Here is a 26,662-nt window from a genome sequence, read left to right as displayed (position 1 = left end):
ATATTTAACATGTATAGGACTGCTTGCCATCTGAGGGAGGGAATGGAGAGAGGGAGGGGAAAAGTCAGAACATAAGTGAGTGCAAGGGATGTTGTAGAAAATTATCCAGTTATGGGTTCTGTCAATAAAAAGTTATAATTATGAAAAAAAAAAGAAAGTAAATTTAACTAACTTGCTAAGCATAACTTTCATAAGATCATGCTGTTTCTAATGACATGTATTAGATGAATACATAAATTGATTTAACCTCTTTTAAATTTGGTGTTTTATTTTTAGAATACAAAGTACAATACCATAGTTAAAAAAAAAAGTTCCTTACTTAGAACAGCCAATGTTAGAGCTGAAGTCAACCTTTATACTGTTTTCCTGGTATAGTCTAGTGTCAATCCTTGGAGATCACCTCAGCACAGAGTTTAAGCGGTCACCTAATCCATTTTCAAGTTACTAGAAGAGGCATTTCTTCTGTAACATAAACCAACAATTCTTCATCTAGCTTCTTCTTAAAAGAATATCTCAGGTGAAAAGGAATCCAATCTCTCCCAGGAAGTTCTGGTTTTGAGGAAATTTTTCCTTACATCAAATCCAATTTGGTCTCTGAAACTTCTGCCTACTGCTATGAGCTCTGACTTTTGAGTCCAAGCATAATAAAACTATCTTCTCTTCTGTTAACTTCCCCAGGTCTTCTTTTCCCCAGGCTCAACATCCCAGATTCTTCAATTAATCCTCATTAACTAAAACATTATCTTAGGGCTTTTATCATATTAGTTGCCCTCTTCTAGACACTAACCAACTTTTCAATGCCATTTCTAAAATGTGGTATCCTGAACTGAATGCTCAGCTGTGGTTTGACAAGAAGAGAATATACAGACTCCTTACCTATCAGCTGCCTGGTCCCACACACTATTAAACTATTAATGTAACCTAAACTCTTAAGTTTACAGATAAGTAAACTATAACCCAAAGAACTGAGGTTTTAAATTTAGATACTTGTGAGCTGTCAGATTATTTAGGAATGGGAACACTATTTCAGTTGTTTAATTTAAGAAACATTTATTGAGAGCTTACTAAATGAAAGGCAGTAAAAGCAGTTTTGTTTTGAAATACCCCTTATTTAGTAACTTCTGCCATAAAAACATAAGTTTTTATAAAACACATAAAAAACAAAAAGTTACTTTTAAGAGTGGACTCTGTAATATATTGTCTTATTCTTTGCCACTTTCCTCACAAGCAATTAAGGCATACTGTCCATTAAAAAGAAAACTACTTTGCTTCTTACTACAAAGGAAAAACCAAAATGACCTCTTCAGAATGAGCCATAGAAGTTACCAGGGCATCTCTCTTCCCTCGAAGTTGCCTTAAATATATCTGTGCTAACTAAATAAAGCATCTTACTTTCAAAGAATGATTATTTAACATTTCTTATTGAATTAGAAAACAGCTAAGTGAGGAAATATGGTAAGAAAGGAGATAAACTAAGAAAAAAAGGTAATAAAAATATAAAAATAAAGCAAAACAAATTATCATCTGAGATGGAAGCATCTTCTTTGAGAAGGAACAGCTGGAGTACTTGAATCATTATTTAATAAGGTCTTATAGTCAATAACCTATAGCCATCATATTCTTTAGATGGCTATATTAAGTTTATCTCTGCCCTAATGGATATTTTCATTCAATTCACTTTAAAAAAAACAAAACATTTATTACATACTTAACTATGTGCAAGGCAACAGGAAACAAAGATATCATCATCATTTATATAGTGCTTTAAGATGGAAAAATGCTTTGCATATATTAACTAATTTGATCTTCACAACAACCACTAGAGGCAGAGAGAGGTTAAGTGACTTACTGAAGATAATACAATAATAAATGTCTCAGGAAGGTTCAAACTCAGGTCTTCCTGACTAGAAGTTCAATATTCCATGCACTGTACCACCTAGCTGCCCTGAAGAAGTGTATAATCTAATGAAGAAGGTTGTAGTGAGGTAAGACATGTATGTATGACATGAGGTAGAATGGAATGGCAAGAAGTCTTCCCTTCCCACACCAATCCCTCAAAAAAAGACTATTAAGAATCTCAGGAAGCAGAAATTACTCTCTGAAAGGGTCATGGAAAGTTAGGTTTCAAGGTTAAAATTAATGGAAAATAAGGTTTCCAACAGGACTCAATTAGAGGCTGTAGGTAAGGGAGGAAGTCCCCTAGGATCATAAAGAATAATGTGAATAAAGACTACCAGAAATGGAAGAGGTAAAATGAGAACCGCAATAGTTAGTTAGTAGCACCATTTGCTTGTCATGTGGAATATTCAAAGGAGAGTCATCTGTCTAAAATGGGCAAAATGGTTTGGAATCATCATCTATGAGGGTCAAACAAATTCAACAAACATTTCTTAAGCATTCATTAGGCTCTGAGAACCCAGTGATAAAATGAAACTGTCCTTGCCTCCCAGGATCCTAGTGGCTAGAGAGAAAACATAAACATAAATAAATATAAAGTTATACAAAGTAATTTCAGAAGGAAAAGGGGCTAATAACTGAGGGAATTAGGAAAAGCCTCCACCAGTAGGTGGGACCTGAGATGTATTTTGAAGAATTCTAGGGATTTCAAGAGAAAGCACCACAGAAATACTCTGTTCCAGTCAAGCAAGTCACTCACTATTTTCCAAATATATAACCCACTTACTTCCCAGGGCTCTCAACTCTGCTCACGAGTTTTTCTCCTGCTTCCTTTCCTCTCCATTTATCTATTTCCTACTCATTTCTCAAAATTTACATTGTCCTAATTTCACCATTAAGCCTAATTCAACTGCACCAGTCCTCAGTGATTATTCTGTCCTTGAAACTCCTATAGCATTTACCACAGTTATACCATTTCATTTAACACTTAAATACACTGCATTTTTACTTACCCTATTTTTTTATGCCCTAGTTTCCAAAATAAGTAGATTGTCATTTATGAACAGGACTACATATTCTATTTCCTTGCAGCCTAACCACCCAGAACACTGCATAACAGAAGAAAGGACTCAACAACAAATGGTCAATATAAATGATGATGATTATAATCCAGAAACGTTAAAGAAGTTAACAGAAACTTAAATGTTCCTCATTTGCTCAGTAGTTAATTTCTCATCATTTTGATCATAAGTGTGAAAAATGAAGCTCACTGTTCACTCTTGGTATAAGAATAAGCTGAAGACAGAAGAGTCAATCTAACAAACTATTCTATATTAGATAGAAGAATACAAACTAAATATTTAGGAGATCAAAATGGGATAAAATAGATCAGGGCAAACCATGGGGTTCTTGGAAATTAAAGAAAAGACTCAGAAAAATTGAGCAGTTGATCCATTCAATCTCCTTTATCTAACACAATTATGGCAAATTGTGTTTGCCATGGCAAAATATGGAAATGAATGAGCATTTGTGTGACTTGAATGAGCCTATATATGTATTAAAGATTAAATAGATTGCAAACTCTTTGAGGGAAGAAATTGTGTCTTCTTTTGGATCTAAATGCTGCCTAGATGCCGTAAATTGTTGAATTAATAACTGAATGCCTGTGTGAATATGCAGATTATTGCTAACTCTTAAAAACAAAAACCTGGAGAGGTCAATGTAGCACTCTGCTAAAACAATTGTTTTAAACCTCAGTATTTAGCATTAAGCTTTTACCTTTAATTTACATAACTCTGTTGTTTCCCAGTTTATCATTCTAAAAATCTTTGTTGATTAAAGAAGTAGTCTGTTACAATACGACCAAAGCTCTCTTTCTTTTCAAAAGTACAAGGAAAAGGCACAAACATAACACAAGAAAAGGAAACAATTCAGCACTGGATTACCTGGATTACTATTAATATTGTTTTTGGGGGGTCGAGGAGTTGGTTTGGGAAGGGTAGTTTCTCTCAAGGCTTTGTTGGCAGCAGCATGCTGGGCTTTCTTTATACTGCTCCCTTCAGACTGCCAGGTCTGTTCTCCAAGAGTCAGCTGTACAGAGAACATCTTAAAAAAAAAAAAAAAAAAAAGTTTAAAAAATTAATTTAAACTTTCTATTAAGCAAATATTATGAAATGTTACTTCTCTGAAAAATAAATACCTTCATAGAAAAATGGAATTTGAGCATTAGTAAAGATTTTAAAGATTATCTAGTCCTACTTGACAAATTGTATAGATAAGGAATGTGCAATAGTAGATAGTGTCAGACTTGGAGACAGGAAAACTTGGGTTTTTAATCCTGCCTCAGATACTTAATAGCTGTGTGACCCTGGGCAAGTCTCTTTATCTCTGTGTACTTCAGATTATTCTTCTGCAAAATAAGGGGGTTTGATTTAATGACTTCTAAGGACTTTTCCAGCCCTAAATCTATGCTACTAGGAAGCAAAGCAGTCCAAAGAGATTAAGTGAATTTCTTTCAGTGTGGTCACATAACTAAATATCTTTCAAAAGAATAAAGTTCAAATACTATTAGTGGTTGTAAACATGGTAAAGTCACTTAACCTTTGGGTCTCTCTGTTTCCTTACCTATAAAATGTTAATAATAATAATAGCATCTAATTTACATAATTATTGTAAGAAATAATGTATGTAAAGTGCTTCATAAATCTTAAAGCCCTTCTCATCTCATTTTCTCTGGATCTCTTTTCTCCTTGCCCTTTTCACATTCTATCTTATATTATATCTTATAATATATATTATATTGTCTGTATTGATGGCTTGTCTGCCCTGATTACATTGTTGATCTTTATATTCTCAGTGTTTACTATAGTACTTTGGAGTTTTCTAAATAAATGGTAGTTTGTTGGCAGATTATCATCATGTCACATAAGTGGTTAAAATAATTAGTTTTATTGATCTATATTATGAAAAATATTCAGTCTTAATACTTGTGACTGTTTTGATAACTTTTTTAATGGTTGCAGTTTTCTTTAAGTTTGAGTTAACCAACTACAATAACTTTTTGATATATTATTAAATATCATTCTATTGCAGAACTAGTAATTAGATAAAAATGAAAAAGAAAGACAAAAATATTATTGTGCTGGCCTGCTTAATTTATTTGGCATGTGTATTTTATATATGCTTAGTGAAGCTAATTTGAATGGTATTAAAAAGATGTTTCTGTTTTGTTACAAAATCACATTCTTTATTTGTTCCTTGATTATACATCAGAGGATATATAATGTCATCATCAATACCAGCTTCTACTGATATGGTAAAAAGACAGAATTTGGCATCTGTTATTTATATTGGAGGTCTAAGAACTTTCACTAGGGTGATGAGGAAAGTTTCTTAATTATCAAGTTGATTCAGTTCAAAAACATGTATCAAGGTTTTAGAAAGGCCTGGAAAGATTTACATGAACTAACTAATGCTGAGCAAAACAAGCAGAACCAGGAATATACTGTATGCAATAACAGCAAGGACGTGCGATGATCAACTATGAAAGGCTTGGTTCTTTTCAGTGATTCAGTGATCCACAGCAATCCCAATAAACTTTGGATAGAAAATGCCATCTGCATCTAGAAATAGAACTATGAAGATTGAATATTTATCAACACATGCTATGTTCACTTTTCTTTTTCTTTTTTTTTTCCTCTCATGGCTTTTCTCTTTTATTCTGATTTTTCTATTCCAACATGATTTATAAAGAAATATGTATTTAAAAATTAATGTAGGGAATTAAAGTACAGGAAAAAAACAATTTTTTAAAAAACTATTTATTAAGTGCCAACTGTGCTACAGTGTAGGCTAAGCTGGAAGACATATAACTCAATATTCTTTGGTTAAGAATTAGTCATTGTTTTAATAGAGTTAAAGGTCTCATGGGACAATATGGCATATACACAAATAGCCACAGTACAAAATAATATCTAAGCATATATCTATGAGAGGAACCAAAAATAATTGCTAAATGAGATCTGGTTAGTACAAGGAGGCTAAAGAAACCAAAGAAGTCTTCCTTGAAAGGATGGTATTGGCTTTAAAGAATGCAAAGCTTAATAGTACACTATTTCAAAGTCCGATTCTTTTTGTACAGCAAAATAACTGTTTGGACATATATACTTATATATTTTTTTAATTTATAACTTTAACATATTTAACATGTATTGGTCAACCTGCCATCTGGGGAGGAGATGGATGGAAGGAGGGGAAAAATTGGAACAAAAGGTTTGGCAATTGTCAATGCTGTAAAATTACCCATGCATATAACTTGTAAATAAAAAGCTATAATTAAAAAAAAGAAGAAGAAGAAGAATGCAAAGCTTTGCATTCTTCTTCTTCTTCTTCTTTTTAATTCCCTTTCTTAATTAAGAAAGAGCGGGGGAGGGCAAAAATTTTGGAACACAAGGTTATGCAAAGGTGAATGCTGAAAACTATCTTTGCATATATTTAGAAAAATAAAATACTATTAAAAGACAAAAAAAGAAGGCAAAGATGGCTTTTTCTTTTTGTTCTTTTTGTTCTTTCACAACATAACTAATATGGAAATGCTTGAAATGACTATACATGTATGACCTACATCAGATAGCTGGCTGTCTTGGGAAGAGGAAAGGTAAAGAAGGGAGGTAGAAAAAACTTGGAACTCAGAATCTTACAGAAATGAATGTTTAAAACTATCTTTACACCTAATTGGAAAAATAAAATACTATTAAGAAAAGAAATGAGAAATAAAAGAGGGGGAAAAAAGAATGCAAAGAAAATTGATAGCCTGGAGTAGAGAAAAGGGAAAATATAGATTATTTATGGAAGATGGTGAATAATCTAGACTGAATGAAGGGTACAATACAAGAACAGTCATGTGAGATACAGGTGGAAATAATGGATAACTTCAGATTGTAGGAAAACTGAAATTGATTTCTTTCAACAGGCATAAAATAGCTCATTACTAATACAGAAGAGAATTTTAAATAAGTTATAGGAACTTATATTTACAGTTATAGGAACATTCTTCCTAAAATGGAGCACCTAGAACTGAACACAATGGTCCAGATATGGTCTGAGCAGGGCTGAGAACAACAGAATGATCACCTTTTTATTCCCAGAAACCATGCCTCTTTTATTACTGTTCAAAATCTCATGAGTTCTTCTGAATGCCATATCAATCTATGTTATAAGCACAGAATACAATAAAACCAATACATCTTTTTTTAGGAAAACTACTGTCTAACATTGTTTCCCATCTTATCCTTGTAAAATTGTTTTTTGGAACCCAAGTGTGAGATTTTACCATATCTATCTCTACCAAATTTCTTCTAGTTAAATTCAGGCTAAATGTTCTAGCCCTTCAAGACAATCAACTTGTTACAGCAAATATCTAAATTAATACAAAGAAGAAAAAATAAAAATACAAAAATGGTATAGTATACAATCAAAATTCCCACCTGACTTTTTAAAAATTAGTTATTAGATCATAGAATCATAGATTTAGAATTGGAAGATACTATCAAGGTCACCTGCCTCATGTCACAGAGAAGGATACTGAGACAGAGAGGCTTTTACCTCTAAGATCACACATCTAGCATACAGTATATTTGCTATCTATATGTTTGTAAACTGACTAATTAATATCTAAGATAAGCTTGAAAAATTAAGTTTTCCTGATTCCAAATCTAGTGCCTTAGCATTATACCACACTGACTTTATGACCCTAAAAACTTGGAAATTAATGGAGGAAAGATACAGAGATAGATTATAACAATCTCATTCAAAGAAAACCATTGAGAAGGCCAAGAAGCCTAAAAATCATGGTACTCGGAGCTTGACTGACCCACCAAGAAAATAGAAAGGCAACCAAGAGCAACAACAATCTATTATATAAAGGTATTTGTAAAATTAATAATCATTATTTCCCCAAATGTTCTCTTCTCTAGCTTAAATATCCCTAATTTATTTACTAGATCTTTATGTGACCTAAACTCAAGGCTCTTCAACATCCTTGTTGCCTTTTTATGAAAAAGTATTCTATTTAGCAACATTCTTCCTAAAATGGGGGCATCTAGAACTGAACACAATGGTCCAGATATGGTCTGAGCAGGGCTGAGAACAACAGAATGATCACCTTTTTATTCCCAGAAACCATGCCTCTTTTATTACTGTTCAAAATCTTATGAGTTCTTCTGAATGCCATATCAATCTATGTAATAAGCTCAGAATTCAATAAAACCAATACATCTTTTTTTTAGGAAAACTACTGTCTAACATTGTTTCCCATCTTATCCTTGTAAATTTGTTTTTTGGAACCCAAGTGTGAGATTTTACCATATCTATCTCTACCAAATTTCTTCTAGTTAAATTCAGGCTAAATGTTCTAGCCCTTCAAGATCATTTTTAAATGGATACTAATATACAACTTGGAGAAAAAGTTATCTACACTCATTGTCTCTACTTTCTAACCTCATACTCATTTCTCAACCGTTGTAATCTGCCTCCCACAACTATCAGATACTGCTTTCTGCTAGATCAGCAATGATCTTGTTAACCTCCTAGTAGATTAACAGGTAGATGACCCTCCTAGTAGGATCATCTACAACCATAATAAGGAAGCCTTCTGTGCCTTTATCTAAGGCATTATAATTTTAAAAATAAATGAATAAAAACTAAACCATACAACGTCAAGTACAGAACTATGGCTCTCCTCTAGAGATTTTTGACTATTTTCTGAATCCAGGCATTCAACCCTAACAAATCTATCTAGTAGTTCTATCATCTGGCCCACCATCTTCTCTTTCCTACAAAAATAGCATGGGCTTACTAAATATTTTCCTAAAATCTATGCAAACTTTATAACAGGGGCACTTTTTGGTGATACAAAGGGAGACCTTTGATTGTTAAAAACCTTTGAAATAGGGGTAGATAGGTGGTGCAGTAGATAAGAGTACCAGCTGTGAAATCAGGAGGACTGGAGTTCAAATCTGTCCTTAGACACTTAACAGTTTCCTGGCTGTGTGACTCTGAGCAAGTCACTTAACCTCCACTGCCTCAGGAGGAAAAAAAAAAAAAAAAAAAAAAAAAAAACCTTTGAAGTATTTCTTAGAATATTTTCATGCATAAAACAAGATCAATAACCTTACAAAAGAAATCAATTGTATGTAACTATTAATTTTTTTTTTTGGCTGAGGCAATTGGGGTTAAGTGACTTGCCTAGGATCTCACAGTTAAGAAGTGTTAAGTGTCTGAGGCCAGATTTGAACTCAGGGCTGGTATTGTATCCACTGCAACACCTAGCTGCTCCATAGCTACTAAATTTTTTTTTTTTCTGGGACTTCTAAGGGTCGAGTTAAGATGGCAGTTGAGAAAGCATTCAGCTCTCCCAGAATTCCCTTCCAAACAACTCTAAAATCTAGAGTGGCAGAGCTAACAAATGGTTAGAGTGAGATATTTTTCCCAGCCCAAAATAATTTAAGAGATTGGAAAGAAATCTGTGACTCAGGGTGGAGGCTGGCCCATAGCCCAGCCCATAGCCCACCAGTAGTGAGACCAGGTAATAGCCACAAAAGGAGCAGAAACTCAGAATTCGCAAAGCAGAAATAAAACCGAAGGCAACAAGTCAGAAGGAAAAAACAGGGAAATCCCATGCTAGCCGTGGATGCAGGATCAATGTTTGGCAAATCCATTGTTTAAGCTCACTTTTAGATCATAGTTCAAAGAGTGGAGAAAAGCACTTTTGGTCAAGAGGAAATAGAAGCTCTGAAGGGCAAAATAATTTCTGGTCACAGGAATCAGGGAACCTGAGAAACAGAATTGTTTCTGATCCCAAGGGAGGAGGGGCCCTAAGGAGCAGTACTGATTGCAAGCCCAAGCAATCAAGGGCCTTTCTGGGTAAGAACTAGAGAGAAGCCTAAGAAAGCCAGACCTTTCCTCAGGTCATATCACTCTGAAAACATCAAAAACTTCCAAACCCCGACAAGTAGCTCTTCAGTACAAAAACTCCTGAAGCCTGAGATAGTGTCCCTTCTCCACTCTTACCCATATCAGGAACAGAGCCCAACGTTAATATAAATTTCAAAATCAAGAAATGTGGTGAAAAATGAGAGGAAAAAAATTTTTTTAACAGAACCTGAACATAAAAAAAATACTATGGTGACAGGGAAAATCAAGACACAAACTCAAAAGAACACAATGAAGTTAAATAACTACAAGTAAAGCCCCCCTGCCAGAAAAAAAAAAAAAAAAGTGAATTGGAGATAAGTCCAACAGAAATTCCTGGAAGAGCCAAAAAAAATTGTTTCAATATTAAATAAAAATAGTAAAGTTAGATTTAAAAATTAAAGCAAAGAAAGAAAATTATGAAAAGATCAATTAACAGTTTTATCAAAGAAGAAAAAAAAATACTGAAAAAAATACCTTAAAAGATAGAATTGGCCAAATACCCACCTCCGAAAAGAAAAGCAGAAAAATTCACTGATGAAAATAATTCCTCAAAAAGTAAAATTGACCAAATGTAAAAAGAAGTAATGAAAGCTCAGTGAAAAAAAAAAAATCATTCCCTAAAAATTAGAATTGAGCTATAGAATCTAAAAACACCATGAAACATCAAGAAACAATAAAACAAATACAAAATAATGGGAAAAAATACCAAAAAATATGAAATATCTTGTTGGAAAAACAACTGACCCAGAAAAGATTGAGAAGAAATAATTTTAAAATTATTTGACTACCTGAAAGTTATGATTTTTAAAAGAACCTAAATATCTATTTCAAGAAATTATCAAGGAAAGATGTCTTGATAATCCTCCAATCACAGAATGGAAAAAATTATTAATCATCATCTCAAAGAGGTCTCGAAATTAAAACTCCCAAAAATATTATAGTCAAATTTCAGAGTTCCCAAGTCAAAGAGAAGATACTTCAGACAGCTAAAGAAACTATTCAAATACTGTGAAGTCACAGTCAAAATTACATAAGATTTCGCAGTTAAAGGAGGAGAGAACTTGGAATATGACATTCTAGATGGCAATAGAACAAAGATTACAGCCACGCAAAATTGAATATAATTTTTAAAAGAAAAAAATGGATATTAATGAAATAAACAATTTTTAAGCATTCCTGATTTTGGCCAGGGGTCAATAGAAAATACAGACTCAAAAAACTAAAGAGAAGCATAAAAAAACTAAACATGAAAGGAACATCATAAAGAGACTTAATAAAGTAAAAATAGTTACATTTCTAGTAAATGAGTGAAAGAAGGAATAAATCAATTTACAACCTTAGGTTAACAAACAACTCCTGATCTATAATAGATCCCCCTTTCATACCAGTTTAATAACCTTGTCAAAAAAAAAAAAATGGTTAATCTGGTTTGATTTATTCTTAATGAAGCCATCTAAGTTTTCAGGGGTTTTTTGTGCCATCACTACTTCCTTTTATAAATCATCTATTTAAAAATACGCTCTACAGAAAGTTCTCAGAACAACAACAACAACAACAACAACAGCAAAACAAAACAACAACAAAAAACACCTGGAAATTCCTCCATGAATTCAAGCAAAGTGAAATGTACTTTATACAAAGTGATAGCAATGTTCTGGAATGACTTTGCTACTCTGCATCACTATAATCATCTACAACTACTCTGAAGGACTTATGATGAAAAATCCTATCCATACCCAGAGAAGGAACTGATTGTGTCTGAATACACACATTCTTTCTTTCTTTTTTTAGCTTAATTTTTCTTGAAAGTTTTTATTTTCATTAGGGAAAGTGATCTATGTTTTCTTTCACAACTTGACTTTCATGGAAATGTTTTACATAACTTCACATGTGGTTTCTTAATTGTGAGTGGGGGATAAGGGAGAAAACCTGAAACTCAAAAATTTTTAAAACAAATGTAAAATTTTTTTTGGTTTTGAATGCAATGTTTTTGAAAATATTAAATAAAATTAAAAAATAAATTCTGGAATTTTCCCAAAAAAATCCAAGGTAACTAGTACTTTGAAGATTCCATTTTCCTACCCTTTTTGAAAAAAATCAGAGCATTTGCCTAACTTCAGCTCTGTAATACCTCTCTCATGCTCTTCATGGTGTTTCAGATATCATCAGTGGTTCAACTGTTCTGTTAGTTTTTGTAGTACCTGGGCAGAGAAACTTGAAGGCAGCTAAGTGCTCTCTTATGATATTTCTTTATTACTTATTGTATGGTTATATTATTTTATCTTTTATTATTTACAATATTTTTTTATATTTGGGGGTAGCAATTTTCTATTAGTTATTTTCATTCTGTTCTATCTATTCAGTTTTATTCTTTTTATTCAGAAAAAATAAACATTGTACAGTTCTACTGTCAATTATCATAATATCAACCACCCTAATCAGTGATATTATTACTTCTTTGATTTTCTTCTTTTCCCAAAAATGTTCTGGAAAAACCCTTTTTGTTAATTGCTTTCCTCATCATTCTTGCCTCATATTGAACTTTAGCTTTCTTGATATTTTTATAAGACTATGCCATATATTTTTAACATCCACTGTTACCTTCCTTTGTACATAACATTCATAATGTGAACTGCTTAATAAGAACACTGTGAATTCACACTAGTTTCTTCAAAAACCATTGCTTTTTTATTCCTAAGAGTTGACTATCCATCTTCAGCTGAATTCACTTGTAAAATTTTAGCTTGTTGGACCATGCCTATATGAACCCTTTGAAATCTGTTCTCCTAAAAATCTAGGCACATGTCAAAATAAATTTCTTCCTCTTCTTTATCACAAATTCTAGGAGGAAAAGGTCAAACAGATATAAAGATAAAACTGGAAAGAGGATCACAAACTGACAAAAAGATAGAAATGGTTTGCAAATATTCTTATTCCAAATGCTCTTTGCCATGAAGGACAGTGGAGTCACTATATTTAGATTCTTAATATCACCATCTTGAATGTGTTTTTATACAGGAAACGGAAATAGCAATAAAGAAAATAACTATACTAGACCAAGGATGCACAGAGGGGATCACTCCTAGAGACAATTCAACTTTGAGATACTGAAGAACCAACTCTCAAGATATTTATTTAAAGAGGGAAGAAATAACAGACTTATGGGGAAAAACATCTCCCAAATTGTGAACCAAAAAGTTTCTTAAGCGACCCATTGAAATTGATTAAATTCTCTGCCTATTTTCCCATCTATGCAATCATTTCAGGAGAAATATCCATACATTTATTAGGGATATAGTTGATACAAAAGGAAGAAAGAGGCTTTTATAAGTGATATCATATGATAGATCACCAAAATTGACTAAAAAATCCAGATAATACAAGGTCCAACTTATTATTTGGAAATCATAAAAAAGCATTTTGTTTGATATGGCAAAATGCCATCTTACAAAAACAAGTGAAGCATCTCAAAGAAAATAATGAAAAAAAAGTAGGCAGGAAGGAGACCCTACTACCACCAGAACTAAAAAGTATACCAGAAGCAATAATCATCACAGCAATTTAGCAATAGTTCAAAAACAGAGAGGTCAATCTGTATAACAGATAAGGTATAAATACAAATGAACCTAGTAGCCTAGAGTTCAACAAATCCAAAAACTCTAGCTCCTTGGGAAAGAATTCAGTACATGACTTAAAAAAAAAAAAAAAAGTTCTAGGAAAACTGGACAGTAGAACTATGGCAAATATCATATACAAAGATAAGCTCTAAATACAAGACTTATAAGTAAAAGGTCATATCATATACAAGTTAGAGGAAGTAGGAGAAAATTACCTTTAAGAATACCTTCAACAAGGGAAAAGGTTCACAATCAAACAAAGGATTACAAAAGATAAAATGGAAACTTTTAATTACCAAAAAAAAAAAAAAAAAAATCTTAAAGTTTTTACATGTTAAAAATGCAATGCAGCTAAGATTATAAGGGAAACAGTTACCTGGGGAAAATCTTTTTTACACATATTTAAGCTATATCAGATTTATTTGCTGTCAAATAACAATTTGGTCATGTATAGTTATTGTGTATCTAATTTATACTTTAATATATTTAACATCTACTGGTCATCCTGCCATCTAGGGGAGGGGGTGGGGAAAGGAGTAGAAAAATTGGAACAAAAGGTTTGGCAACTGTCACTGATGTAAAATTACCCATACATATAACTTGTAAATAAAAAGCTATTAAAAATTAAAAATAAAATAAAATAAAAAAGATTATTTGCTATCTTGGGAAGAAGAGAGGTAAGGAAGGAAGAAAAATTTGGAACACAAACTCTTACAAAAATGAATGTTGAAAACTATTTTACGTGTATTTGAAAAAATAAAGTACTATTAAGAAAAAAAAGGAAAATCTTTGTAGCAAGTTTCTCTGATAAAGATCTCATTTTCAAAGGTATAGAAGAAATTAATAAGAAAAAAAGTCATTCCTCACTTGATAAATAGCTAAAAGATATTAACAGGAACAGGCTTTTCTCAAAGAAATCCAAGCTGTCAATATACATATGAAAAAAATTCCTGAAATCATTAATTTGCAATAGAAGAATGCAACTTAAGCAATACAAAGGATCTACTTCATACTTGCCAGACTGGCAAAGTTAGAAAAAAAGGAAAATTTCAAGAATTGGCTGGGCTAGAGGAAAATAGGTATATTAATGCATTAATGAAGGAGCTATCAATTTTCGTTCCCATGCAAAAGTAAGGAAGTAGGAGATAGAAGGCCACAGTAATACTATATTTGACTGGAGTATAGTACATGAAATGAAACAATGAAACAAAAAAGAGTTTTGTTTAAGAGATGAGGTACACATTGTACAGAAACAAATTAAACCCAGAGTTTAACAAATTCAAAGATCTTAGCTCCTGGGGGAAGACTTACTATTTGTTAAAAACTGCTGGACAAATGTGTATTTTTATCCTAAGTGGGTAATCACTGAAGTGTCTTGAGAAAGTGATTGACCTGTACTTTAAGAATATAACTTGGCAACTTATTGGAGAGTAAAGAAAGAAGAAACAATGCAAAACCAATCTTTCTGACCAGTTAGGAAGCTATTACGATAGTCCATTTGAAAGATGGTAAGGGCCTACCTAGCCTAGAGTAATTATGCTATAAACATAAAGAAAAAAGAAAAGAAAAAGGACAAAGGAGACAGTATTAAAGGCCTTGAATCAATAACACTTGAAAACTAATAGTATTTGGGTATGATGGAGAGTGAAGAATCAAGGATGACTATTATATTACAAATCTGTGAGAGTAGAAAAAAGTGGTGCTCCTAATAAAAAGAAGAAAGGCAGAAGGAAGAGTAGGTTTATAAAGAAAAATAACAAATTTACTTTTGGACTTACTGAGCTTGACTCGCTTATCAAATATACAGGTAGTAATGTCAAATACAAAGCTGAAAGTGAACAAATGGAGCTCAAGAGAAAGATGAGAGCTAGAAATGTAGATTTGGGAATAAGCTGTGTGCAGATGATATCTGAATCTATAGGAGATGATGTGATCACCAAAAGAAAGAAGAGAGAGAGAAGAGGAAAAGGCATCAGGGCTCAGAAGTCAGGACATGGATGACAAACCTACAAAAGGGAACAATAGTTACCAGTCAGAAAAGGAGAAAGAGAACTATGATGGTTAGAAAAACCCAAGATTCTCCCTCTCTTTACAACATGGTTTAAGCAAGTTTTTTAATAAAAAACAACAAAGCTGTGTCCAGGATTTGACTAGCCCAGAGGGTACATGGTTCAAATTAGACTTCCCTTTATTCCACTTTCTGGTAGCCTTTGACCTATCCTGGCTTGCTTTCCTAGTCACCTTTGCCTTTGCCTAGCCAAAGGCATAAAAAAGGCCCACCCACATAGAGTGGGGACCCTTCAGATTTGGCAGATATCCCAAAATGCAAATCATCATAACATACCCTGACGAAACATCTCCATATGAAGACAAGGGGAGCTAGATCTACCCAAGCTATATACTAAAATATCCTTGCTAAGCATCCTTTTAATGCTGTGACTAAGTAAATATCCTTCTGTTGCTGAATGAGCTATGAATACATCATTTTATTACAACATTGAACCTGAATAGGATTCCAGTCCAAGTCAGGCATGAGCCCAACAGGGCAGAGCCTTAATATACAATAAAGCACAGGAAGTCTAGATAAGAATGATAACTCTTCAAAAGACCAAGAACAATCACACAAAAAGGGAAAAAAAGGAATAATAACAAAGTGGTATCAGAAAAATCTAAAAAAGATGAAGTACCAAAAAGATGAACTTGTAAACAATGATGAATGCTGAAGAAATGTCAAAGAAAGATAAGGATTGATAAGTGGTCATTAGATTTAACAATAAAATCATTTGTGATCTTGCAGAGAGTAGTCTTCAAAAGCAAATAATTTTTTTAGGACTTTGTTTTGAATATGAGAAGAGATATCAAAGATCTTGAGATCTGAAGGGTTTTTTTAAGATGGAAGAAATGTGGGTGGCAGTAATAGGAAAGCAGGTTAAAAGTAAGAAGACAGTGGAATTTAGGGAGAGAGAATATGATCAAAGGGGCAAACTGCCAGCAGGGACAAATTAAAGAGGTTACAGATTAATTTGAAAATTTAGTATTTGAAACCAGTCAATCTCACCAATCTATAATTTGAAGTCTTTTCTTCTACCTTAAAAAAAAAAAAAAAAAAAAAAAGAACTATATCTTGGGGATAGAGAGAAGCTGATTGGGGTTCCCATAAGCCAACTGATTACCCTATTGGGTCTTTGTCCTGATCATAAATTTTTTTAAATTATGAAGTCAAGCACTAGCTAGTATCTATATATTTCCGTACACAAAGAAGAACAAAAAATTAGGATTGTCTACGAATTCAAGAACCTCTGTCATATAAAGCTTAGATTTTTTTAAGTATAGATGAAATTTAATGTGGTAGTTCCAATAGTGTCCTGCTAGTCTAAGAACCATCTTATACAATAGAGAATAATTTTAAAGGCAAAGAAAAAGAAAAAGTAAAAAGATTTCTAAAAAGTCAGCAAATATTACTGATATATTGAAACTAATATATTGAAATAATTGACCATATATGTTTATTTATTGACAATTGACAAGATGATCCCTTTTTAATAACATAGTTTGAGACTGGAAAAAGTGTGTGTGTATGTGTGTGTGTGTGTGTGTGTGTTTCTAATCTTCCTTTGTCATTTATCTGATACCTAATTCTTTCACCATTGTATTTCAAAAATTGATTTTCTTCATAAGTATTTTATTTTAAACATTTAAAAATACTCTGAGAAGGGGTAGTTAGGAGTCACCAAACTGATAAAGGTGTCCATGGCACCCCCCCAAAAAAAGGTGAAGAACCCCTGATCTATATTATAAACTCCTCTCTACTAAATAAAGTTCCAACTGGATATAGCCTGCAATTTTTGCCGATCCTTGCATCTCCTTTAGTGTCTAACCCAATGCTCTGCATTGGGGGGTTTAATATTTGTTACACTGTATTTATGATAGAATCTTAGAATGACATAAAAGTGAGTTACTATTATTGACTTTTCTTCTGCCCTCATTTTAAGTTTTAATAGAAATATATATAAAAGAAAACCATATTGTCTGAGAATAATCTTCACAAGAAGCATGTTATGGCTCTACAAAATCTTTTGGTGGCTTACAAAATCCAAAAGTGAGGCACACTGATCTTGTTCAGGCAACCGAAAAAATATACTACTAAAAATCAACTGGAATGTTTAGAGTATTCACCTCTAGTAATATAATATTTAACACTTGAATGAATCACTAGTTATGTCATAATAGAATAAGTATTATAAGTCTCATTTTACAAATAAGGAAACAGAATTTAAGGTACTTAAAGCTATAGCTAAGTTATACCTGCATTTTCACACAATTATGTAAAGCAATGAGCCAGTTTAACTAGTCCAGCAAGGTCTAAAGTTCTTAGTGTCTTGTTCTCTGAGACATATTACCCTCTCAGGAATCTACTTCACAGCAAATTTTCCCTTTCATACTAGTAGTAGTATCATCTATGTCATCTACTTCTTAACACGAGCTTATACTTCTGGCACTAACAAAATCCAAAGTCAGAAAGCAGGCTGAAAGAATAAGCAAACAAAAAAGAAATCCACCATAAAAAGCTATCATGTTAATAAGGACACTGAAACTTATAGAAGCAAAAGAAGAAAATGGCTTAAAATTATCTACAAGCAAAGCCTCAAAGAAAAATTCAGCCTGCACATAACATAAGTTTAAATAGACTACCTGGAAAACATGAAGCAAGAGTTTAAAAATGTTTTGTCAATGAAATGAAAGGAAAAAATTACAAAAGAGAAAGTTGGGGGGAGGATCAAGAGAGCCCTATGGAAGATATCACTGGACAGGAAAGTAACAGATTGACCCAAGAGATACAAAGCTTTGCCCAAGCAATAAAATCAATGAAAATTAGGATAATTCAAATAGAAGCCAATGATTCTGTGATTAAACAAGAAATGTTCAAAGTCAAAAGACTGAAAAAAATAGAAGAAAATATAAGATATCTCATACCAAAAACAACTGAACTGCAATACCACTTGAGGAGAAAAAAAAATTTAAGAATCACAGGGCTGCCAGAAAGAAGAAGAGGAGGAGGAGGAAGAAGAAGAGGAAGAGGAGGAAGAGGAAGAGAGCTTTAACATATTTCCAGAAATATCAAAAGAAAACTGCCCAGATTTTCTAGAACAAAAGGACAAAATGTAAACACAAAGAATCTGATGGTCATCTTCTAAAAGAACTCCCAATATGAAAACTCTCTAGAACTCCAAGTTCAGAGTTTTAGATCAAATAAAATAAATGGCAAGCAGTCAGAAAGAAAGAATTCAAATACCAAGGAGCCTAATTCGAACTCACACATAATGTAGTAGCTACCATTATAAAGGATTAGAGAGCTTAGGACATAATATTCCAGAAGGCAAAAAAATGTACGTTTATAGCCATAAATAATTTACCCTGATAATTTCAGTATATTTTCTCCTAAATGGAGAAAAAATGAACCATTCATGAAATATGGGATGTCCAAGCATTCTTGATAAAAAGATTAAACCTGCAATGAAATTTTGATGTTTAAATACAGATGCTAAGAGAAACAGAAAAAGATAAATGATAATAAATATGGAGAGATGACAAATGTCTCCTGTGAACCCTATCATTATCAAGTATCATAGAGGGAATCTATTCAGACAAAAATTCTCAAATACTACCTCATACCTATCAGATTGACTAATATGACAGGAAAAGATAATGAAAAATGTTGGAGGAAAACTGGAATACTAATGCATTGTTAGTGGAGATGTGAAATAACCCAACCATTCTAGAGAGCAATTTAGAACTATGCCCAAAGACTATAAAGCTATGTGTACCCTTTGATCCAACAATGTCACTACTGAGTCTGTATCTATTCCAAAGAGATCATAAAAGAAGGAAAAGGAGCTACATGTGGGGGGAAAATGTTTACAGTAGCTCTTTTTGTGGTGGCAAGAAATTAGAAATTGAACAGATTCCCATCAATTGTGGAATGGCTGAATAAGTTATAATACATGGATGTAATGGAGTATTATTGTTCTATAAGAAATGATGAACAGGCTGATTTCAGAAAACCATGGAAAAATTTACATGGACTGACGCTGAGTGAAGGGAGCATAACCAAGGGAATGTTATACACAGTAACAACAAGATTATGGGAGGGTCTGTGTTAGAGCTGGCTCTTTTCAACAATGAGCTGATTCAAGGCAATTCCAATAGTTTAGGATGGAAAATGCCATCCACATCCAGAAAAAAAACCAAAAAAAAAAACAAAAAACTATGGAGACAATGCAGATCAAAGCATACTATTTTTTACCATTTTTGTTTGTTTATTTTTTTCTTCTCCTAGTCTTTCCTTTTTGTTCTGATTCTTCTTTCCCAACATGACTGTGGAAATAAATTTAAAATGATTGTACATGTCTAACCTATATCAGATTGTTTGCTATCTTGGGGAGGGAGAATGGAAGAAAGGAAGAGAGAAAAATTTAAAACTCAAAATCTCATAAAACTGAAGGTTGAAAACTTTCTTTACATATAATTGGGAAAATAAAATACTATTAAGTGATCAAAAATTTTAAATTAGAAAAACGCAACATTGAAAAGGCAAACAGGTCTGAAAAACTTAGGAACTCCGATTAATGACCAACCATAATTCCAAAGGACTTATTCATTATGAAAATGCTATCCATGTCTTGATATAGAAGTAAAAGAATCAAGTACAGAATGATACATATATGTATATATACATATATGTATTCACACACATACACACTGTATATATGTATATATAAAATTAAAAAAAAAACAACTTTGAAATACTTAAGATCTTTGATAAATATAAGGGCCAACCATGATTTCAGTAGACTGATGAAGATCTATGTCAACCTACCTCCTGAGAGAAAGATGACAGATTCACAATGCAGAATAAGACATAATATTTTTACACATGAACATTTTGGGAACTCATTTTAACTATGCATATTTATTACAAAGAGTTTTTTTTCTTTTTCTTTTTTTTTTATTTTAAATTAGGAGAGGCAGATTGGCTAAGATGACAGGAAAAGATAATGACCAATGTTGGAGGGGATGTGGGATAATTGGGACACTGATACATTGTTGGTAGAATTGTGAATAGATCCAACCATCCTGGAGAGCAATTTGGAACTATGCTCAAAAAGTTATCAAACTGTGCATACCCTTTGATCCAGCAGTGTTACTACTGGGCTTATATCCCAAAGAGATACTAAAGAAGGGAAAGGGACCTGTATGTGCCAAAATGTTGGTGGTAGCCCTCTTTGTAGTGGCTAGAACTGGAAACTGAATGGATGCCCATTAATTGGAGAATGGCTGAATAAAATGTGGTGTATGAATGTTATGGAATATTATTGTTCTGTAAAAAACAATCAGCAGGATGATTTCAGAGAGGCCTAGAGAGACTTACATGAACTGATGCTGAGTGAAATGAGCAGAACCAGGAGATCATTATGTACCTTCAACAATACCATATGAGGATCAATTCTGATGAGATGATCCAAATCGTTCCAACTGCTCAGTAATGAAGAGAACCAGCTACACTCAACGAAAGAACTATGGGAAATGAATGTGGACCACAACAAAGCAATCCCACTCTTTCTGTTATTGTCTGCTTGCATTCTTGTTTTCCTTCTCAGATTATTTTTAGCTTCTTTCTAAATTCGATTTTTTTCTTGTGCAGCAAGATAACTGTCTAAATACGTATACATATATTATATTTAACATATACTTTAACAGATTTAACATGTATTGGACTACCTGCTATCTAGAATAGGGGGTGAGGGGCAAGGAAGGGAAAAGTTGGAGCAGAAGATTTTGCAAGAGTCAATTTGAAAAATTACCCATGCATATGTTTTGTAAACAAAAAACTATAATATTGAAAAAAATGAGGATAGGGTGGGAAGGAGAAAAAGTAAATGCTTATTAATTGAAAACTAAATTACTGCTTTGTTTTATGTATTAGAAGTTCTAATCAATTTCTTCTATTTACTTTTTGCATTATAGTACAGAGTTTTGATTCTTTTTTTAATGTTCTTTTGGGAGACATCGTTAAGTTATCTCTATCTGTCCTGTCTTCAATATCAATATTTGGTGTTTTGTTTTGTTTTTTTTTTTTGCTTATATAGAGATCATGTCTTCTTTTAAAGTTTTTGTTTGCTTCTCTTTTTCCAGATAGTCTTTCACTTCAGTACATTCTTAATTTGTTGTCTTCCCTTTTGCTTCTCTGGAGAAACTTGCCACTATGAAGTAAAAGTTTTATGTTTTTGTTTTTTACTAATTATTTCTGCTGTTTAAGCCATAATTTCTGCATTTGTCCCATCCAACTTCATTCAAAATTTTGATTTCTCTCTTTGAGCTATCTAGGAACATCCTACTGAATTACATGCAGTCTTGGAAATCTACAGGGTTTTATGTTCATCAGGTACTGATTCGATATGTATTTGTAACATCTGTAACCTTTTAAATATCTTCTTGCTCATCTTCTCTTCTAATCTTTGTATTTTCCTTGTTGATTTAGTAAATTGTGCTCTAGATTTTTTAATTGAATTTTCTTACTTCCAAGATCTATCACAATTTTGGTCTTTTTTTTTATATTTGTCTGTCACACTTTCTAATTCTTCCCTCTTTAATAGGGAATTTACCTGTAGATTTGGATTTCAAAGTTGTCTTAGCCTCCTCCCAAGTTAATGAACTTGTTCTTCATCAATCTCAGCCACTGCCTGACGTAATTTCTGGAGGGACAGGACTAAATGTCAGTATCCTTTCATTAAGGCTTGCTATAACCATCCTGCCCTTCCTCTCCAACCCAATTATCTCCATTTTTTGATTCTCTGGATGAGCTAAATCAATGTTTATCTTTTTTCACAGAGGGGATTTCAGGGGAATATAGAGCAGGTATTATAGGCAGAGTTTCTGTCACCTTGAGATTCCCTAACCTAAGGGACATCTCAGGTAGTACAGTTCCCTCCTTCCATACCTCATTCTTCACCTCATAAGTAGAATTGAGGTTCTTTGCTGTTGCAACACAATACTGAGGAAAGAGCAGGAATAGGGTATGCTTGCAAAAACTACAACAACAGCAGATTAAGTAGGTCCTAAAGAACAAGTCTGTAATTTGGTTTGTGTACTCAGGCTGTACTTAAGGGGTGTTGGGAGAGATGAGATATTGAGTTAACAAACGAGATTAGTACTATCCAGTATTAATTCATAAGTCTCTTATCTTATTGAGTAATCTTCCTTGTTTTCTCATTCTTTGGGAACAGTTATAATTGAAATTTTGGCTCATAATTTCTCTTTGAGGGTTTTAAGAGTTATTGAAATTTTGGCTCATAATTTCTCTTAGAGGGTTTTAAGAGTTATTGGGAACTAGGAAAAATGTTCTTCAACTTATTGGTTACATGATCCCTGACTACTACTACTAAATTTACAAGTAGCTGCCTTCATATGTTTAATATCTAAAAAAGCTTGGGATGAATATGTAATGCATACTTCCCATCATTGGGGAATTTTTTCCCATCAAAGGACTGTGCATATATGAAAAACTAACAATTTTGCACTACTTTCCACAGGGCCGCAAACAACTTGCCACATAGTCCAATAACTATGTAACAAAACACTACCTAATGTAAAATGCAGTGAAGGACAATCAATAACTTCACTAATTAAACTTATTTTATATTTTCATTGTCAAAACTAATCATATAGTCCTTTATATAAAGCTTTCTTTTTTGCTTAAGCCAAGAACAGAGAGTAAGGCTTAGTCAAAATGTTCACACATTTGCATTTTTAATAAAGCAATAAAATCTGATATTAACAAATAATTATCTTACAAAAGAACAAACGGAAACCTAATTCATGAATTGGCTAATATTCTCACCCTTACTCTTCACAAACATTCAGCTGAAGAGCTACAAATCTGATAGAACAAACTATGCCCTAAACATGCAGAATAATGGCTGCAGCTGGTAATAAAGCTTCTTCCAAGCATTCTATTTTCCTGAAACTCCATGGTAGTGGTATCAAACTCAAATAGAAAGACTAATCATTAAAATGTCCACAACACTCCCAGAAGCCTGCATATTAACTTAACTTTAAAATCTAATACTTATGTTTTATTATTTTTTATGTATTTTATTAAATAATTCCTGATCACATTTTAATCCAGTGTTGCTGTACTCCAAAGTATTGTGACCAAATGTAACAGTGTTTAAAACCTCTGTTCTGAGGAATACCTGGCTAGAGGTAAGGATTTTGTCCAAAGTGAAATCTGGGGACCAGGATGATCTACTAAAACTTTCTGAAAAATGCTTGGTCGCCTCCACCCTTATTAAAAAATGTTCATTTGATCCCACATTTCCTTAATGTAGTGTTCTATATGTCTCCTTCTTTTTACAATCAAACTTCCAGGAAAAGCCACTTAGACTTGTTACCTCTACTTCCTAACATTTCCTGCAATACATTTCTCAACTCCTTGCAATCTGACAATCTCACAACTCATATCAAATTGCCTTCTCCAAGATCATCAACAATTTCATAATTACTAAACTCAATAATCTATTCTTAGTTCTCGTCCTTCTTGATCTCTCTGTGCCACAAGATACTGCTGAACAACCTTTCCTCCTAGTATCTTCTCCACACCAGGTTTTTGTCCTAGTTTTCCTTAATCTAACCATTTTTTCTTAGATTCTTTGCAGGATCATTTTATGTCATTCTTTTTCCAAATCCTCACATATACTGAACTTCCTTATCACTTATCACAACACTTCTGCCTGTCCAAGAAGAGTGAGGGCCAGTAACAGGATTGCCCCTTTAGTACCTCTCCCCTATAAAAACATAAAAGGAGGAAAAGAAGTTAATTGAATCACTTAAAAAGAATGCAGAGAAGAGAACAGAAGAGAAAAGAAAACAGAGAAAAAATCAAGACAGCTTTGAAAGTAACATGGAATTTGTTAGATATTTTTTTAAAGCCAGCTATGTATGAGACAGTTTCATATACAATCATTTTTCCTCTTCTATCTTAGATATGGAAATGTTCTTTTTTTGCTATAGTATAAAATACAAAAATGAAAGGAAAAAAAAAAAACGTTTTCAACTTTAACCTACAACAGTTGGGCCCTAAAACACTGAAAAGCATACTTAGAATTTACTATATAAATAGTAAAGACTTAAAATCTGTAAAGTCCCACTACCAAAACAAAAATCTAAAACACTAAAATTCAGCCCCACTGAAAATAATAAAAAGGGCAAAAAGTAAGTTATCAAAAATATTTCTTCCTTAAATTCTACTGGACAAAGTATAGTTGTTAAATATAACAAATTTAAACCATGTTAAAAATGATAAATTTTAGTTTTATTTTATTTTATTTATCTGAACTACATTTAGAAAGAGGTGCTAGTGAGCAATTAAATAATAAAAGATTAAAGCACAAAAAAAGGAAAGGGAAGTAAAAAGAACAGAATAATATATAATCTTCATAATCAATTCCTATATTGAGATCATAATCTCAAATTTCCAAGAGCAAATGATTGACCCCAAACAATAACATATAGTAAATTCTAACGGACATGGTAGCTAAACACCATACTGAATAACGAATAAACTGTAGGAAAATATATGATAGAGCATTTTATTATTTATTAATTTATTCTTAAATCCATTTTAAGAAGATACACAATGTGGATATGATCCAGATTTTTCTGTAAAAATGATTTTCCTTTAAAGATTTCTGAACTAATGAAGGTAAAAGGGGACTTACAAATTATCTTCAATCCTATTGAATTACAGAAGAAAGGAAGTAGGGCCAGAGAAGCAAATGTCATAATGGTAGTAAGTGGCAATGCAGAATTTAAATCATTATTGTGTAAAGAGCCTCTTTTTTACACTAATATTTGCTCATAAACAGATTTTCCTTGCCTAGAGCTTAAATGATCAATTTATTTATACTAAATGGGGAGAGAGTGGCTATAAATAAAATCCTTCACATATTTCATCTTGTTCATTAAATTAAAAATAACAAATTTTAGTTTTATTTTATTTTCTTTACTGAACCACATTTAGAAAACGGTGGTAGTGAGCAATTAAATAACAAAAGATTAAAGCACAAAAAGAAGCAAAGAGAATAAACAATCCAAAATTTTCATAATCAACTCCTGGAAAATTGTTGATTTGAAGGCTAATCCTAAAGTATAACTTTGTAACTATGCTATCATAATCTCAAATTTCCAAGGGCAAATGATTGACCACAAACAATAACATGTAATTAATATAGTTTGACATTTATATTTTTTAAATTTGTCATTTAAAAACCAAGATTTTTTTAAGTGCAAATATAAGACAGTAGTATGGGAATATGCTTTAAGAATAACTTATTGATTCTAAATTGTTTCCTTGGAAAAATAAAAATATGAAAAATAAATACACAGATAATAATAAATCATTTGGTCTCAATATTAACATATCCAATAAAATATGAATTAAATGAATATTATAAATAAAAATCACATTGGATAAGGTTGTTAATTACAATCACTAAAGAAAAGACTCAATTTCTGATAGTTTCTAGAATGAAGAGAAAAGTTGGGTTCACTAATATATCTGGACTCATGAGTGTTAAAAGAATTTGCCCTTTACAGATCTAGGTATTACAGACAAATAAACAAACAAACAAATAAATAAATGAATGAATGAATAAGCATGATAGATGCAAATTAAAGAAGGAATATTTATTTTCAATTCATTCTACTTTTATTCCTACATTACTGATGTCAACACAGAAACAATGATTTTAGCCTCCATGTTTCTAACCTTTCCCCATTTAAAAAAAAGTCCAAAAAAGAAAAAATTAAGATTATAAATTTGATTTGTTTTACTAAGCAGGTTACAAGACCATAAAATCACCTATTCAGAACTTAAGGTATGGCTCACAATCTAAAATGGTAACCTTACCTTGGCATGAGCAGGCCCTCTTTCATTCAGAAGCTTATACTGGGGTTGCACTCTATTGAAACGGGCTAATTCATTTACCAAACACATTGGAGTTTTCTCTTTGGGGTTTGCCATGTTATCTTGGAGAGGAGCTGTAAATAAAGAATCTGTAAAGTTTTGGTGGAGAAATACCTTCTTTACAATGTTATAAAACTTTGCAAAAATGAAA

General features: G+C 32.4%; 1 protein-coding gene across 4 annotated transcripts in view; it reads right to left on the bottom strand.

The window, feature by feature from the left end:
• STAU2 (staufen double-stranded RNA binding protein 2) overlaps nucleotides 1-26,662 on the bottom strand; it is a 447,924-nt gene that overhangs the window by 379,795 nt on the left and 41,467 nt on the right. For 2 of the 4 annotated variants that reach the window (XM_031946251.1, XM_031946252.1), the window contains exons 3-4: nucleotides 26,455-26,585; nucleotides 3,843-4,002 (exon numbers count right to left, since the gene is read on the bottom strand). In XM_031946251.1, coding sequence (XP_031802111.1) covers nucleotides 3,843-4,002; nucleotides 26,455-26,585 — 291 coding nt within the window. Of the gene's footprint in view, nucleotides 1-319; nucleotides 842-3,842; nucleotides 4,003-22,150; nucleotides 22,241-26,454; nucleotides 26,586-26,662 lie in introns of those variants that run through there. The other 2 variants (XM_031946253.1, XM_031946254.1) reach the window with 2 other exon arrangements.

The sequence above is a fragment of the Sarcophilus harrisii genome, chromosome 1 (genome assembly GCF_902635505.1).
Source record: "Sarcophilus harrisii chromosome 1, mSarHar1.11, whole genome shotgun sequence".
In the NCBI taxonomy this organism is placed as follows: Eukaryota; Metazoa; Chordata; class Mammalia; order Dasyuromorphia; family Dasyuridae; genus Sarcophilus; species Sarcophilus harrisii.
The sequence above is the reverse complement of the archived record's forward strand: the minus strand, read 5'-3'. Positions and strand labels throughout refer to the sequence as shown.